We start from the raw sequence: 19,335 nt of genomic DNA on the forward strand, positions 1-19,335 counted from the left end.
GAGAGACAGAGGGGCCATGTGCGGTCTTATATAAAGCCCAGATGGTCCCAGAGAAGCATGTGACATAGAAATGGAGGGATGGAAGGATATGGAGATAGAGGACTGTCAGTCTGTCTGTCTGACTGACTGACCAGGGGGCTCCCGGGAGCCAACACCACAGGCTACAACACCTCGGCAGAGATATGGGGTCAGTCAAGGGAGAGATGGATGTCATGGAAAACACACAGTTCAACTTTAGCCCAGAGGCTTCAGCCAATACATGGTTTGATCTGCTCAAACATGTTGATCTACAGTGGATTCAAGATCAAATCCCCAACCCTGTGAGGCACATTGTAGATATCTTTGATCTGTGATGTTCAAGTGCTGTGAATTAACCCTCTGGAGTCCACGAAACCACCGGAGCACGACTTCTTCATGACGTCAAAAAAAGACACAAATATGACAAAAAAAGACACAAAATGACTAGAAAAAAGACACAAAATTACCAAAAAAGACACAAAATAGACAAAATAACAAAAAAAGACACAATAATAGACACAAAATTACCAAAAAAAGACATGAAAAGGATTCAAAAATGGACAAAATTGTCCAAGACTCCATAGAGTTAACATGTTGTACCCACTTTTTCTCACTCTGTTTGTCCATTTCTACTTAATGTAATTTCCCAAAAAGCAACCAGAGAATGTGTGAACTTGTGTGTCACTTTCTGGTCCCTCAAAGTCATTGTTGGTGGAGAAATAGTTCTGTATTTATATATATATATATATATATATATATTTAAGAGAGTTTTGGTTAGGTCTGGGCAATAATGGCAAAAAGAATAATCACAATATGTATTTTCATATTGTTCGATTTCGATTATTATCACAGCTTTTTATACTGTTTTTAAACTGCCAGTTTTAAAGCGACTTTGCTGAACACTACAGAAACTAGAGATTAGTAAATAGTACAACATGTAGAAAAAGTATAAAATAACATAGCAATAAGTTTTCATGTGTCCCACACTCTTGAATGCACCCAAGCCGCTCTGACACTATTGAATGCACCACAACTGTGTGCGAATTGCCATGCTGTGAATGTTGTCTCGATACAGCGGCGGATACATTGTAATTTCTTTTCCACTTTCCCAACATTCACCTGTTCCTCCCTGGTTTATTACTCCAAGTCATCTATTTCTCTGCCCTCAGCTCCACATTTAGCTCCACGTTCGGTCTTTCTGCTTACTTCTCCGGCAACTTACAAACGGAGCAGGAAAATGTCGACTGATTGGCTGTTGTCGCGCACATTTCCGACATGTTTGATTACTCAATCAAACATGTCGGAAATGTGCTCACAGCTGATCACCGTAATCGACCTGAAATTTCTCACAATCACTAATCGCGATCATATAGTCGCCCAGCCCTAGTTTTGGTTTTAGGGTGTAGTTTTAGGTCTGTTACTCGATGCGTAAAGTCCATGTTCTGTGGTTTATTTCTAGAGAAATATATCTGGTTTATTGGCTACATTTAACAGTGGAAAATAGGGATACACTGACCTGACTTCTTCTCTTACAAAACCAATTCTGTACTTGTTATATGTCAAAGTGAGTTCCAGCTCAGTACCTGGCATATAGTGATACATGAGGCAACATCATGTAGATGACTTTTATTTTGAAAAATGCTTGAATTGGCTTTACATTCTGCGCTTTGAATCCATGCACATGGTCATTTCATGGTGACTGAGTTTATGTGCAGCTGCAGAGGCAGCCATTAATTAAAACAATGGAACATAAGCATGAGAGTCTATATATACATATATAGCTCATATATACCTAATCGGAGCTTTTTTAATGGCCACATTCCTTATTTTAATGCCAATGACAGCAGAAAGGTAGAGGTCAGCTCAACTCAGTCAAATCCAGCCCAAAATAGTTATAATTAATGGTAAATAATGATCAATTATATGGCTGAATACATTATTTATACAAAATACAACTTGCATAAGGTACACTGCAACAACACTACACCTAGTTTTCATTGTAAAAAGCATATACATATGTCTGTTTCTTTTTCACTTTGCCACTGAATTTAAACTACACTGCAAATAAAGAAAAGTTGGGTGAACTCAAAATTTCAAGGCAACAAACTTCGATAAAATTTTAAGTTGGACAGCTTTTGAGTTTGCTCAACTCTGAATTCAAATTTTTATCAACTCAACTGTAAGTTGTACTGATTTATAATTTTACATTGTAATAACTTTTAATCCTTTCTTCTGCTAACTTCTGCAATGTGCTGAATTGGCACGATTGTAATGCTGCTATGAAATGTCAGCTAATGTTGCGACCACAATTTTGAGTTAGCATTGATACGCTAATGGCTACTCTTGTAGCTGTAACAAGCAGCGCCGCTAGCATCTGTTAGCCGCTAGCAACAGTTAGCCACTAGCATCAGTTAGCCGCTAGCTTTCGCTAATGACCGAATTTCACCGCTTTCACACATTTCACAACAAAGAAATAAGAGTTATCAGAACTATTGTCCCTTGTTGTGAACCCCAACTTAAAGATATAAGTAACAACAACTCACCAACTTGTTTTTGAGCAGACAACTGGCTTCGTTTGTTGTGCTAACTTACATTATTGCCCTTAATGTCAGTAATTTATATTTCCAAGTTTTACCAACTTAAATCACTGTTTTAGGCCAAAAAACACAAGTTGGCTTTTTTGCAGTGTAGTTGTCTGTGTGAATATGTCAGTTTCAGAGAGGACACCAAAGCTTCAGGAGTGGTTGTTATTCTGAGTGTTTTCTTTCCTTTCTGCGTGTCAGAGTGTCGACCTGAGCTGAGCTGTCAACCTGCGTGGTTCTGCATGTGTGTGTATCTTGTGGAGACACACACCTGGTTGCTGATAGTGCAGTGAGATGTACAACATGTACAGCGTAGTGCCGGGTGCACGGAGAACACACACAGCTGCTCGCTGTCCTCCGACGCTCCTTTTCCTTCCAAAGTCAACTCCAGACGGAGACGTCGTAATGTGCGACCCCGCTGCGACGGCGGAGCTCGCCGCCGGGGGTTTCTCCTCACGCGGCTTCACTCTGAGCGTCTCCTCGCCAACAACACTCATGTTTGCTGATCTTCCTGTCTGTCCCACCTGCAGCCTCCACTCCTGCACAAAGAAAGGTCAAGGATGCTGGAGAGATGCTCTTTGTTTGGCCCTCCTGACATGCACGCACAGCCAGACTCAAAGGCAAACGACAGAGCTTTGGGGGGAAAATATGGCCGCTGTTTGTTTTATGTGCTTGTTGCTGTTTTTTTTGCCGTCCGGTATTTTTTCTCTCTCTCTCTTTCTCGCTCTCATTAGTCATGCTTGGAGCTGCCTCAAAGTTGAACTACGGCACCATGGGGGCGAAATGTGGAGGTGGATTTTTGTTGTTGTTGTTGTTCGTGTTGACATTTTTTTGCTGATGAACAAAATCTCGCTCCGTGGCGGAAGCAGTGTGTTCATCTGGGAGACGTGTGTGTGTTTGTGTCAGAGCAACATGCTATCCCAGGTGTCCAGCAGCAGTTTTATACAATAGCAACACTCTCAGGAAAAAATGTGCTGAATTTGTACCTAAAGGAGTTCAACAGCTTGCAACTACAGCTGTTGTGCCATTGGCATTGGCTTAGTAAACATGGATAAAATTATTAAACCACCCTTTTTTTCTTTAATTTCTTGTTCATTTTAATGCCTGGTACAACTAAAGGTACATTTGTTTGGACAAATATAATGATAACAACAAAAATAGCTGATAAGAGTTTAATTTAACCCATTAAGGCCTAAAGCGCCTGGAAAAAAATGCCTGGAAAACCTATGGGCGATTATCAAATGACCCCCTAAAACCTGAAGTTTTTCTGGAAATTCAACACCTACTAAATAATAGATTTTTCAGCCTCTGTAGCAGATAAAAATGAAATTCAAAAAGTATTTGAGAGCTTATACCCGCGGCTTTCATGAGAAGTTGAGTTTATTTGTCCAAACCTTCAATAAAGTTTTTTTTTTTAAATCAACAAACTCAGCAAATGTTACATTTGACTGAATAAAAAATCCTATGCATAATATTAATACATGCCCATTAGTAAGATGCAAACATGATATGACCATTGGAAGAACAAGACATAGCCTACTGTAATAAAAAAAAAATTATCATAATAATAATAATAATAATAATAAATAATAATAATACATTTTATATATTGCACTTTTCAAAAAATGTTCTGAATTTGTACCTAAAGGAGTTCAACAGCTTGCAACTACAGCTGTTGTGCCATTGGCATTGGCTTAGTAAACATGGATAAAATTATTAAACCGCCCTTTTTTTCTTTAATTTCTTGTTCATTTTAATGCCTGGTACAACTAAAGGTACCTTTGTTTGGACAAATATAATGATAACAACAAAAATAGCTGATAAGAGTTTAATTTAAGAGCTGATATCTAGACATTTAACATGGTTTTCTCAATAATGATGTTGGTTATTATCTACAGTCAGGTCCGGAAATATTTGGACAGTGACACAATTTCCATAATTTTGGTTCTGTACGCTACCACAATGGATTTGAAATGAAATAATCGAGATGCAATTGAAGTGCAGAATTCCAGCTTTAATTTGAGGGTATTCACAACAAAATTGAAGGAAGGGTTTAGGAATTGCAACACTTTTCAAACATAATCCCCTCATTTTAAAGGACCTAAAGTAATTGGACAAATGAATATAATCATAAATAAAATGTTCATTCTTAATACTTTGTTGAGAATCCTTTGCAGGCGATGACTGCCTGAAGTCTGGAACCCATGGACATCACCAAACGCCGGGTTTCCTCCTTTGTGATGCTTTCCCAGGCCTTGACTGCAGCTGTCTTCAGTTGTTGTTTGTTTGCAGGTCTTTCTGCCTTAAGTTTTGTCTTAAGCAAGTGGAATGCATTCTCGATCGGATTGAGATCAGGTGATTGACTCGGCCATTGTGGAATATTCCACTTCTTTGCCTTGTAAAACTCCTGGGTTGCTTTCGCAGTATGTTTTGGGTCATTGTCCATCTGTATGGTGAAGCGCCGTCCAATCAACTTTGATGAATTTGGCTGAATGTGAGCAGACAGAATGTTCCTATAGACTTCAGAATTCATGAGGCTGCTTCCGTCTGCTGTCACATCATCAATAAACACTAATGACCCAGTGCCATTAGATGCCATGCATGCCCAAGCCATCACACTGCCTCCACCATGTTTTACAGATGATGTGGTGTGCTTCGGTTCATGAGCCGTTCCAAGCCTTCTCCATACTTTTCTCTTCCCATCATTCTGGTACAGGTTGATCTTAGTTTCATCTGTCCAAAGAATACTGTTCCAGAACTGGGCTGGCTTTTTTAGATGTGTTTTGGCGAACTCTAATCTGGCCTTTCTATTCTTGAGGCTTATGAATGGTTTGCACCTTGTTGTGAACCCTCTGTATTTGCTCTCGTGAAGTCTTCTCTTTATGGTAGATTTGGATAATGATACGCCAACTTCTTGGAGAGTCTGTCTCACCTCAGTAGATGTTGTGAAGGGGTTCTTCTTTACCATTGAAACGATCCTGCGGTCATCAACCGCTGTTGTCTTCCGTGGACGTCCGGGCCTTTTTGGGTTGCCGAGCTCCCCAGTGCGTTCCTTTTTTCTCAGAATGTACCAAACTGTTGATTTGGCCACTCCTAATGTTTCTGCTATCTCTCTGATGGATTTCTTCTTTTTTCTCAGCCTGAGGATGGCCTGTTTCACTTGCATTGAGAGCTCCTTTGACCGCATGTTGTGGATTCGCAGCAAACACTTCCAAATGACAATGCCACACATGAAATCAACTCCAGGCCTTTTGCCTGCTTAATTGATGATGAAATAACGAGGGAATAGCCCACACCTGCTCATGAGAATGCTTTGAGTTAATTGTCCAATTACTTTAGGTCCCTTGAAATGAGCGGTCTATGTATGAAAATTGTTGCAATTCCTAAACCCTTCCTCCAATTTTGCTGTAAATACCCTCAAATGAAAGCTGAAATTCTGCACTTCAATTGCATCTCAATTATTTCATTTCAATATCTGTGTGGTAGCGTACAGGGACACAATTATGAAAATTGTGTCACTGTCCAAATATTTCCGGACCTGACTGTACATGAATGTACCCATAAGAGCTCATAATTGAACCTCAACTAACTAACTTTTTTGAGTAAACAAAGTGACAAGCCGTTTTACCCCTAAAGGTACAAATTCAACTCGTTATTTCTCAGTGTAAATGTCACTTTTTCTCTGCTTTAATATATAAACTAAACTGCATCGGTAACACTTTACAATAACCATCTAAGTAATGTTTATAGATGGTTATGTTTATGTTTATGTGCTATACATATTTAATCTTTAATTGGTTTCAACCAATTTCTTGAAGGAATATGAATCATTTCAAAATCATTAACATACTAAATATGGTGTTAAAATGTAATAATAAGTTAAACAAACTATTAATAAACTATTAATTATAATTTAATTGTTTGTTAATGGTAAATTAATTATAAACTTACATTAATATACCATCTATTAGCCATTTGTAAATTATTTAGTTAAACAGTAATAAATTATGTATTTATCATTCTAAATGGCCTATAAACAGTTTATAAATTATGATTAAATTAATAAATTAAATTAATAAATGATGGTTATTGTAAAGTGTTACCACTGCATCTTGTTCACAAATACAGTTGTTGACAAACCTCATTATGAGCTGCTGAATAATAATACTTAAACTTAACATTCTCACAACATTTCTGTTCTGAAGTTTTATGTATTCCCGGTAACACTTTATATTAGGGAACACATATTCAGCATTAATAAGTTGCTTATTAGCATGCAAATAAGTAACATATTGCCTCTTAATTAGTCATTATTAAGTAGTTATTAATACCTTATTCTGCATGGCCTTATTATACAACCAGTAAGACATTAACTAAGAGTTTTTCCTCAAAAACCTCAGAATTATTACTCATTAGCAATAAGTAAGGAAGTTGTTGTATATTTTTTTTTACAGCAAAATGCACCATTTGCTAGAAACCCAGAAAAGACACAAAATGACCAAAAAAGACACAAAATGACCAAGAAAAGACACAAAAAAGAGACAAAATTACCCAGAAAAGACACAAAATGACCAAAAAAGACACAAAATTACCCAGAAAAGACACAAAATGACCCAGAAAAGACACAAAATTACCAAAAGACACAAAATGACAGAAAAAAAAACTAAATTACTTAAAAAAGAAGCAAAATTACCAAAAAAAGACACAGAATTACCAAAAAAAGACACAAAATTATTTTAAAAAGACACAAAATTATTTAATGCTTTTTTTTTTTACAGAAATAGCTTTTTTTAAATTAGCAGTATTTATTTTTTCTGCAGGAGCACGAGTGTCTTCATGTGCGCCCACAAAAACACAGACAGACACAGCTGAGGTTAGGAAGGAGGTCAGGAGTAGTTAAGTAGTTATTAATACCTTATTCTGCATGGCCTTATTATACAACCAGTAAGACATTAACTAAGAGTTTTTCCTCAACAAAAACCTCAGAATTATTACTTATTAGCAGTAAGTAAGGAAGTTGTTGTATATGAGTTTTTACAGCAAAATGCACCATTTGCTAGAAAGAGTCCGTGTGTTTTATGACGAGTATTCACATATTTGTCAGGCTATTCACCCACAGAGCCTCTGCTACACACAGATAACATAGGCAGCATGGATGAGTGAATTAACGTTTTTATTATTGTGCCATGCATACATACAGCTGTGACTCGCTCACTTAGACATTATCAATTCATATGAGGCGAGAGCGCTGCCTCGACGTTTTTCTCCAGAAATAGAAAAGCAACTGTCCCTATTAGATCTTCAGATATATAACAGAAACATTCATTTCATCGTATAATACTTGAGAAATCAGAGTAGCTGCTAGTTAAATATTAGTCGGTAACACTTTACAATAACATCTAAGTGATGTTTATAAATGGTTTATAGACCAATTATTAATCATTTACAAAATTCTATACATATTTAATCTTTAAATGTTTTCAAACAATTTCTTAAAGGTATAAGAATCATTTTGAAATCATTTACATACTTAATATGGTGTTAAAAAATGTTATAATGAGTGCAAAACTATTAATAAACCAAGAATTATAATGTAATTGTTTGTTTATGGTAAAGAAACTAACAACTTACATTAATATACCTTCTATTTGGCATTTATAAATTATAGTTCAACATTAATACATTTTCTATTTACCATTCTAAATGGCCTATATACGGTTTATAAATGATGATTAAACATTAATAAACTATCTGTTAACCATTTATAAATGATGGTTATTATTATATTTTTCTCCAGAATACACTGTAAAAAATGTCTGTAGATTATACAGTGAAAAACTGCTAAACCATGACTGTAAAATGATAAATGAGCTAATTCAGTTTCAGTAACAATGAAACACTGTAAATGTATATATCAGCCAAAACAGTATTTTTTACAGTGTTAAAAAAAATACATTACTCCACTGTAAAATACACTGGCACCATGTTTGTAACCAAAATATACTGTAATATATATACAAGCCATCGCTGTAATTTTTGCATGTATCTTTTGTAAAAAAAACTTTTTTTAACTGTTAAATGTACTAAGCACCATATCTCTAACAAAAATATAATTTAATATTTAATGGTAAAATCTTTATGCAGCATTTATAAAGTGTTTTCTTGTCAATTATATGGCAGAACAGCGTTTCTTTTGATGGAAAAACGTTTTATTTATACAGTAAAAAATGGAATAAAATGGCAATCTTAAATGTGAAATCAACAGCGCTAATATATTTTTACCGTAATATTGAAAAAAGTTGCACCGTATTTCTCACGGTAAAGTTCTGGCAACCACAGCTGCCGTTTTTTTACCGTAAAAACAACTGTTTTTTTTACAGTGTAGTGGTGGAAATAATGAATCGATGATGGAATAATGGTCATTAAGAATTTTGTCGATCATGTGGAATTTTTAATGGATCTGTGTATTTTTTAATTTATTTATTTATTTATATTTATATTTATTTTTAGTATCAGAATTATTATTTTCTCCTTTTTACGTGAAGCACTTTGTTACATTTCTCTTTTATGAAGTACTATACAGATAAAGTCTGATTGATTGATTGATTGATTCTAAAAATTTGACAGTTCATTTCTACTATGTCATATCATTTATTTATAAATTATAATACACTATGATCCTTGCAAAAAAAACAGCAGTTATGAAGTATTATGAGCAGATTATAACACCTTATAAGTATGTTTATAATGCCTGTTATTTATTTTTCAATAAAAAAAGAGTGTAATGCTGCAAAAAACAATTTCCCCCTTCAATATTGTAAATCATATTGCAACATCAGTCAAAATATCGACAATTAGATTATGTTTCAGAACCGTTCAGCAATATATATTATTATTATATATTTGGCTTCCAAATAAACAAGATGTAACGTCTGATTCAGGGCCAAACCTGAAACCTTTTTTTTTTGACATGCATGCATGTCAAATATATCAGTTTTGACAGTGATGGTGTAATTTCCAACCATTTTTCTGTTGCGCAGCATATCCACCTCCTCAAAATAAATGAGTCGAGCTCTTTCGCCTGTGGAGAACCGAATGATTTACTCCACTTGAAAACCTTCTTGCTGGTTCTATCGTGTGCTATTTGAATTAGGTGACGCCACAGTTTGGATCTTTTCACACAGAATATGTCAAATAACCAACTTTATTACACAGTTTCACTTTGTTAATGCTCGATGCGAGAGACATCTCTCTTTGCTCTTCCCTGCAAGTACCTTTTTTTTGTTTTATTACACTAGATCATTTATTAAGTAGTATAAAATACAACAACTGCCTCTTTGGGTCTCAAACTGAAATTAACTGGGGGCGCTGGAGGCAGTATCAAAATGACTAAAAGAAGACACAAAATTACTAAAAATAGACACAACAAGACTGAAAACCACTACATTACTTAAAAAGACACAAAATGACCCAAAAAAGACACAAGATTACTAAAAAAGACACAAAATTATTTAAAAAGACACAAAATGACCAACAAAAGACACAAAATGACCAAAAAAAGACACAAAATTACTAAAAAAGACACAAAATTATTTAAAAAGGCACAAAATGACCAAAAAAATTACACTAAATTATTTTAAAAAGACACACAATTATTTAAAAAGACACAAAATGACCAAAAAAGACACAGAATTACTAAAAAAAAAGACACAAAATTATTTTAAAAAGACACAAAATTATTATAATTATTTTTTTTTTTACAGAAATAGCTTTTTTAAAATTAGCAGCATTTATTTTTTCTGCAGGAGCACGAGTGTCTTCATGTGCGCCCACAAAAACACAGACAGACACAGCTGAGGTTAGGAAGGAGGTCAGGAGCGAGGGACCATCTGATGCCAGCAGATGGAGTGATGGAGGGAGGGAGGAGAGGAGAGGAGAAGCTCCAAATCAGGACGACAAGACCAAATGCTTATCGGCTCTTCTTAAGGCGCTGATTTCACTTTACATCCTGTCTGCTCCAGCGCGCCCACCTTATGCTAGACTTTGGGGTGGAGGAGATCGTATGTTACAGAAAGTCTTTAGTGTGAGCACGAAACATGAATAATTCAACTCCACACGCAAAGATGTTTATTATCTTCCACCGTTGCATGCTACTAATAAAAAACAATACTTATAAGTAAAAGCGGGTAGGGTTGCACGATTATGGCCAAAATGATAATCACGATTATTTTGATCAATATTTTAATCACAATTATTAATCACGATTATTAATCATGTTAGGGAAAACATCCGTATTTTTATTGCACTCCTTTTTAACAAACAACAGGAACAGTTTTTAGTGTCTGGTGCTTGTTGTGAACAAACAGAAAACGCTAAGTGAACACCTCCTGCAGCAGCAGCACATACACACTGTACTGCTCCAGAGCTAACTGTTAGCCTGTTAGCACATACACACTGTACTGCTACAGAGCTAACTGTTAGCCTATTAGCACATACACACTGTACTGCTACAGAGCTAGCTGTTAGCCTGTTAGCACATACACACTGTACTGCTACAGAGCTAGCTGTTAGCCTGTTAGCACATACACACTGTACTGCTACAGAGCTAGCTGTTAGCCTGTTAGCACATACACACTGTACTGCTACAGAGCTAACTGTTAGCCTATTCGCACATACACACTGTACTGCTACAGAGCTAACTGTTAGCCTATTCGCACAAACACACTGTACTGCTACAGAGCTAGCTGTTAGCCTGTTAGCACATACACACTGTACTGCTACAGAGCTAACTGTTAGCCTGTTAGCACATACACACTGTACTGCTACAGAGCTAGCTGTTAGCCTGTTAGCACATACACACTGTACTGCTACAGAGCTAACTGTTAGCCTGTTAGCACATACACACTGTACTGCTACAGAGCTAACTGTTAGCCTGTTAGCAATTTGCAGACCGGATGCTAAGGGGCTCTGCAGCTGAGAAAGACTGCTGCAGGAGGACTGTGCTGCTTCGACTCATTCTTACTCGTTAAGAAGAGTAAAAACGAGTCTCCAAAACTCTCCAATAACACCAGAAAAAGTCGCTGGATTTGTTGCCAGCCGCTTTTTTTTTACAAAATAGTCGCTAAGGGGGTCTGAAAAGTCGCTAAGTTGGCAAATCTATAGGCACCATAGCCGGTCGGGAAGTTGTCGAAATAACGCTGCAGAGTTTGGCATTTTTATGTTATTGTTGAGAATGGCAGGAGTAAGTTTGGATATAGGAGAATATTGTAATAAAGCTGGTTGTGAAGGTCGGTGCTTGAATTTCACCTTTCATTGTTTCACCTTTACTTTATCAAAGCTTACTCACCTCCAGACTTGGTTTATGAATCATTACAATTAAAAAAGGTGTTTAGTCTCTCTGTGTTTCCTGGTGCAGTGGTTGTAGCAGCAGCAGCAGCAGCATCACTATCTCAGAAAAACCTTGGCTTCCTTCCTGCCTCCTGAACTCACCTCTGTCTCTCTCCCTTTCTTTGTTGCAGAACGGAGCAGTTCCAGGCGAGCCAGTGAAGAGGGATGAAAACTCCCGGAGAGGGAACTGGGGCAACCAGATTGAGTTTGTCCTCACCAGTGTGGGCTATGCTGTGGGCCTGGGGAACGTCTGGAGGTTTCCCTACCTCTGCTACAGAAATGGAGGAGGTACGTAGAGCCTACATTACTTAAAAAGACACAAAATGACTCAAAAAAGACACAAGATTACTAAAAAAGACACAAAATTATTTAAAAAGACACAAAATTACCAAAAAATTACACTAAATTATTTAAAAAAGACACAAAATTATTTAAAAAGACACAAAATGACCAAAAAAAGACACAAAATTACTAAAAAAGACACAAAATTATTTAAAAAGGCACAAAATGACCAAAAAAATGACACTAAATTATTTTAAAAAGACACACAATTATTTAAAAAGACACAAAATGACCAAAAAAGACACAGAATTACCAAAAAAAGACACAAAATTATTATAATATTTTTTTTTTTTTTTTACAGAAATAGCTTTTTTAAAATTAGCAGCATTTATTTTTTCTGCAGGAGCGCGAGTGTCTTCATGTGCGCCCACAAAATTTCTTAACCCTTAATAGGACACTCATTGAAATACTTGCAAATTCCAAATTTCAACCCTAGAGAATATTGGAGGATATTACATACTGCCAGAATGTTTAAAAAAACATACGGACCTGGGGGAGGGGGGTAATATTTTGAGAAATAAATTTACGAGATTAAGGTGGCAAATCTACGAGAAAAAAATGTGCAGATTTATGAGATTTAAAGTGGTGAATCTGGGAGAAAAAAATTGCTTTTTTCCCCACTTTTTTCTCTCAAATCTGCGACTTTTTTCGCACAGATTTGCCACTTTAAATCTCTTAAATCTGCAACTTTTTTTCTTGTAGATTTGTTTAATCTAGTAATTTTACAACTTATTTCTCAGAGTATTACCCATTTTCCCAATTCACATCATGAAACAGATCAGATTTATCATCTATATTCCACATTAAAACCTCTTTTCCTCTCGCAATCGATCATCTCACATCTGTCTGATTCAACCTCGTGTTTTAATCACTTTATCCGTCTCTCCCAGCTGCATTACAGCTCACACTTCATGTGCACAACTTGCATAACTACATCATTGTTTATTGGGGTGTGAATGCTGTCTGAGTGCACAGAACGGATCCAGCTGCTTCATGCTGCTTCCACTGACATGCTGTTTTTTGCAGTCAACGAATAAAAACATGATGAGAACAAACTATATTGAAGTCTTACTGCCCTTTAGTCAAATGCATAAAAGCTAGACTAAAACATGTACTAAATAGTGTTAGAAAATGTATTAGAAAAATACCAAAATATAGTGAAAGGCGGTGGTGAACGTCCCGCCGTTTATTGACTCTGACCTCTCCGTGGTATCTGTCCCACTTCACTTCATGTGTTTACGCTGCAAATATTTGGATGTTATGTATGTAAAAGACTCACATTCCCATATAAGGACTTGGTGTACAGTATGTAGGTCATACAGCTGCAAACGGTGCAGAATGCACAGGAGAGCTGAGCTTCACCAGCAATGATAAGGTTTTGGTATTGTACAGTATCAGCTGGTTGCACCGACCCAGTTCGCATACACACTCTCATACACACACACTCTCATACACACACACACACACGCAGACAGACGTTCCCTATAGATGGCTGTCTGGTTCCTGGTCCAGTCTGAACCACCAGAGAGTTGCTGCACCACTGAACAGACTCAGCTGCTCATGCAGCGACCTCTCTGCTCACTCAGGGGACCATGCTGTGACAGATGAGGCTTTTGTTTTTGTTTTTTACATTTTATTCGTTTATTTATTTATTTTTGGTGGCTTACAATACCCTTTATTTAAATATATTTATTTATTTACTTCATTAATTTTGTTGTAGTTTTTTTAATATGTATATATATATATATATATATATATACAGTCATGGCCAAAAATATTGGCACCCCTACACTTCTGTCAGATAATGCACCACTTCTCCCAGAAAATTGTTGCAATTACAAATGCTTTGGTATTCACATGTTTATTTATTTTGTTTGCATTGGAACAACACAAAAAGAAGGCACCCTTCAAATCTGAGAGACCTGGAGCAGTTGGAAAAGAGTGGTCCAAAATTGCAGTAGAGAAGTGTAAAAAAAACTCATTGATGGTTACAGGAAGCGATTGATTTCAGTTATTTTTTCCAAAGGATGTGCTACCAAATATTAAGTTGAGGGTGCCAATAATTTTGCCCAGTCCAGTTTTTGGAGTTCTGTGTGGAATGATCAGATTTGGCTTTTTTTTCAGCTTTTTCTTGTGTTGTTCCAATGCAAACAAATAAATAAACATGTGAATACCAAAACATTTGTAATTGCTCACATTTTCTGGGAGAAGTGGTGCATTATCTGACAGAAGTGCAGGGGTGCTAATATTTTTGGCCATGACTGTATATATATATTTAATTGGAATGAAATGGAATTTTTATAAACAACAACTAAACTGCCCATAATTGTATTTGCTGTGCTGAATAACAGTAATAATAATAATAATAATAACAATAATAACAATAATAATAATGATAATAGTAAAGCGAAAATATAATTTCTCTGGTCATTTTTTATCATATATATTTTTTTAGCATATATATATGTCTTGTAGTCAGAGGTAAAATCTTTACAGAGTACTTTATCACTTCCAGACAGTTAAATCACCCACTTTAAATACTTAACATTGTTTAGATAATCATTTTCTTTGTGTGTTAGTGCCTTGGACCAGGTCCTTCCACATTCCACAACTTTTATCGTTCTCATCTAGTTTTACAGAGAACAGTTAGATGAGGTAACTGGTGTTGTTTTTGCCTGTTAGGCTTTAATGTTTTTGTCTTGAAAGACTCTATAGCAGAGGTCTCAAACTCAAATTACCTGGGGGCCGCTGGGGACAGTATCAAAATGACCAGAAAAAGACACAAAATTCTAAAATAAAAGACAGAAAATGAAAGAAAAAAAACTAAATTACTTTAAAAAAAAGACACAAAATGACCAAAAAAGACACTAAATTACTTAAAAAAGACACAAAATGATACAAAAAAGACACAAAATGACCAAAAAAAGAGAAACAAAATAACCTAAAAAGACAAAATTATTAAAAAAGACAATTATTTTTTAAAAAAGACACAAATTATTAAAAAAAGGCACAAAGTCACCAAAAAAGACACAAAATTACAAAAAAAGTAATTAAAGGGACCTTCCACACACAACACGGTAAAGTACCATTCATATAAAACCCACATTAAACTTTCATATCAAGGTGAGGGCCACAAAATATCGTCACGAGGGCCACAATTGGCCCGCGGGCCGCAAGTTTGAGACCCATGCTCTATAGGGTGCCACAGCAATGAGTTGGGTTGGTTTACAAAAACATAGTCTATAGTGTCCTCACATCAACAGTAACGAAGCACCAAACTAAGACTGGACTTATCATTTCATTTCCTTTTGTACGCTTCATGTGAATGTGACAGTAGAACACAGAGAAAGACACTGACAGAGTTTCTCCCCTGCAGGTGCCTTCATGTTACCGTACTTCATCATGCTGGTGTTCTGCGGCATCCCTCTCTTCTTCCTCGAGCTGTCCTTCGGTCAGTTCGCCAGCCAGGGCTGTCTGGGAGTCTGGAAGATCAGCCCTATGTTCAAAGGTCAGTGCCCAAGTTATGGAAAAAGAAAAAGAGAAAGAAAAATGTGAGTGAAACCTGTTAGTTGTCCCAGTGGATGCGGGAGGCTTGGCAGCCCTGTGGTTCTTCTATCATTAGTGATCTCAAGATAGAGAACTCTCTCACAACAGGAAGATTACAATCTGTGCCACCAGCCAACATGAAGAGTTACGTAAAGATTCAGTGCAAGTTCAAAGGTGCATCATTGTCAATAGGGCTGTTTCTACTACCGCCCAATACCTGGAATGAGGCGGGTCTCACTCGCAGAAACACTAGTGATCTCCAAATGAAGCTTCATGAACCATTTTCTATATTTTCTGTATTTGTTGACCCCACTAGATGGCGCTCTTTGTCCAATAAAGGGTTGTAAGCACACTGAATTAGCCTTTCTTGAGCCTTTTTCTTTAAACCAAGAACGCCATCTAGTGGGGTCAACGAATACAACTAATGGTTCACGAAGCTTCATATGGACATCACTAAGAAACACCCCTTATTTGAATATGAGCCGTCTGGAGCAGACTTTTGTCGGGACTTTTTTAGTCCCTGTAGAAGACCAGGACCTTTTTTCTCCCCTGAAAAAAGCCTGGTTGCTGATTGGATAGAACGCTAAGCAGGATGTGACATGGTAGTCGATGCCACAACAACATGCACATTTGTGAAAGCTGGCGAAGCAGTGTTGCCAACTTACTGACTTTGTTGTTGTATTTAGCGACTTTTCAGACCCCCTTAGCGACTATTTTTCCAAAAAAGTGACTGGCGACAAATCCAGCGACTTTTTCTGGTGTTATTGGAGACTTGTTCTTACTCTTCTTAACGAGCCACGGGGGCCGGCAGCTCTTCTTAATGAGCCGCCACTAATAGGCTAACTCACTTAGGAATCTCTGTTTGTTTACAGTTAGCGATGCCGGTTAATTCAAGATCAGCGGTGGACACTTTGTGTACAGTTAGCATGCCAGTTTGTTTATGATCAGCGGTGGAAGTTGTGCACAGTTAGCGACGGCAGCCACAGTTGATGATGATGATTTTGGTTATTATCAAGAACACCATGGAAAATGTCTAGATATCAGCTCTTAAATTAAACTCTTATCAGCTATTTTTGTTGTTATCATTATATTTGTCCAAACAAATGTACCTTTAGTTGTGCCAGGCATTAAAATGAACAAGAAATTAAAGAAAAATGGTGGTCTAATAATTTTTTCCATGACCGTATCAATGGTTTTGAGTTTAAAACAGAAAGTATGCTAGCACTTTTACCCTAAGGATGCAGCCTTTAGCAATGGTGCGGACTCATCTTGAACAAATCTGTCAGTTGCTTCACATTCATGTTGTAATAATGTCCCATCTCTTTCCTTCAGGTGTGGGCTATGGCATGATGGTGGTGTCCACCTACATTGGGATCTATTACAACGTGGTCATCTGCATTGCCTTTTACTACTTTTTTAAGTCCATGACAAAGCTTCTTCCATGGACCTACTGCACCAACCCCTGGAACACACCGGACTGCAGCGGGGTGGTGGGCGGCAATCCACTCAACGCTAGTTTGGCTAATGCTACCACCAGCCTGGTGGCTGGAGTGTCTGAGGTGGTCAACCGCACCAAGAGGACCAGCCCCAGTGAGGAGTACTGGAAGTAAGTCTCTCAAGTACATTGTGAAGGATTCTGAAGTGGAGATTTTAGCATCCATTCATCCATTTTCCTCCGATTATCCGGGGCCGGGTCGGGGGGGCAGCAGGTTAAGCAGGGCATTCCCGACGTCCATTTCTCCAGCCACATCAGCTCCTCCTGGGGGACCCCGAGGCGCCTCCATGGTTGAAAAAGCGCGCTAAAGTGCCCTCTAGAGTGGTGAAAACGAGAGGAAGTGCCTTATTGGCTGCTCTATACACGAGCAAAACATGATTTGGTGCCCTCTAGGGTTCCCCTTCACATGTGCCCTCTAGTGCAATAAAATTCGATAACGTACCTTAATGAGTGCCCTTCTAGTGCCCTTTTTCCTGTTTGGTGCCTCCATGGTTGAAAAAGCGAGCTTAAGTGCCCTCTGGTGTGGTGAATATGAGAGAAAGTGCCTTATTGGCCGCCCTTTACACATGAAAAAACGTATTGATTGCCCTCTAGGGTGCCCCTTTATGCAATAAATTATGATGATGTGCCCTCTAGAGATTCTATAATACGGTATCACCCAACTGTGAATAATGTTATGTGAGATGTTTGCTCTCATTTAGCTCTCAAAGTGCACAAAATAGATGCATTTTACTTAAAAAATATACAAATTTTCTCCCGGGGGACCATGCCCCCGGACCACCCTAGATGGTTTGGTTGGATACTTTAAATTGTCAGTACCAGATCATTAATTACTTTGATCTGGATCTCCTTTTAGCTTAATGTTAATATTTCATCATACATGATGCATCATAGCTTTTGGCGTGCTGGTGGGGCTCCATGTTGTGCAGAATGTGCCCTTTTTATTTTTTCCCCCCTGCCCTTCTAACAGTCTGAGTCCGCCACTGCCCAGGCCAGGCGAGAGATGTTCTGGGTCTTCCCCGGGGCCTCCTACCAGATTTTAGCATTAATCACCTAATTCAAGTTGTATCCTCATTATAGTTTTAGTTGAGCAAGTTGATCCGTATGATACTACACTTAGTTTTACAAGCTTTGCCAAGTCCTGCAAAGTCTTTTGGACTCAGTTTTGTGTCTGTTTTCGTATTTGACACAGAGGTCAAAATTGACTCGCACCTGTAAGATAAGCTTGGCACAAACAGGCCTTATGTTTGCGGAAAGCACTCAAATATTTGGACTAGATTTTACTTGGAACAGCAGCAACTTCTGAGCAGTGGGGGACAGCGTCATCAGGAGTGACATACAGGAGGTTTCCCATATTACCATTCTTCAGTCTGTCGGGCCAACTCTAGTGGTAAAAAAAATCTAAAATCTCTTAAGAAATCAGCATTTAGTGATAGGCAATACGGATGATACGGATACGGTCAATAAGGGTGTATAAAGTGTACTTCCTGTTGATGTTCATGAACTCAGTAGCATTAGACATCTGGATGAGATGAGACAGAAGGTCGGATAATCTCGATAAACATATTCGCCAAACGACAACAATTTGGTTTCATGAGCATTCTGGTTTTGAGCCATTTTTTTAGTCTGAATAGTATTGACTAGTGATGTCCAAATGAAGCTTCATGAACCATTTTCTATATTTTCTGAGCCCACTCGGTGGCGCTCTCTGTCCAACAAAGAGATAAAAGCACACTGAATTAGCCTTTCTCTGGCTCTTTTCTTTAAACCAAGAACGCCATCTATTGGGTTCAACAAATACAACTAATGGTTTGTGAAGCTTCATTTGGACATCACTAGTGTTGACCAATCACATGTGAGGGGGCTTTGGTTGCATGCAGGCAAACAGCCTGTGTAGAGAGCAAAAGAAGCAGAAAACATTGGCCAAAATGCAATTTCAGAACCTGTCGTTTGTCACGATGTCTG

General features: G+C 37.5%; 1 protein-coding gene across 1 annotated transcript in view; it reads left to right on the plus strand.

Annotated features, from left to right (window-relative positions):
* LOC131981060 (sodium- and chloride-dependent glycine transporter 1-like) overlaps positions 1-19,335 on the plus strand; it is a 116,592-nt gene that overhangs the window by 68,365 nt on the left and 28,892 nt on the right. The window contains exons 2-4 of the mRNA XM_059345355.1: positions 12,119-12,275; positions 15,706-15,837; positions 17,208-17,481. Of these exons, the coding sequence (XP_059201338.1) occupies positions 12,119-12,275; positions 15,706-15,837; positions 17,208-17,481 (563 nt within the window). The remainder of the gene's footprint in view (positions 1-12,118; positions 12,276-15,705; positions 15,838-17,207; positions 17,482-19,335) is intronic.

The sequence above is a fragment of the Centropristis striata genome, chromosome 11 (assembly GCF_030273125.1).
Source record: "Centropristis striata isolate RG_2023a ecotype Rhode Island chromosome 11, C.striata_1.0, whole genome shotgun sequence".
NCBI lineage: Eukaryota > Metazoa > Chordata > Actinopteri > Perciformes > Serranidae > Centropristis > Centropristis striata.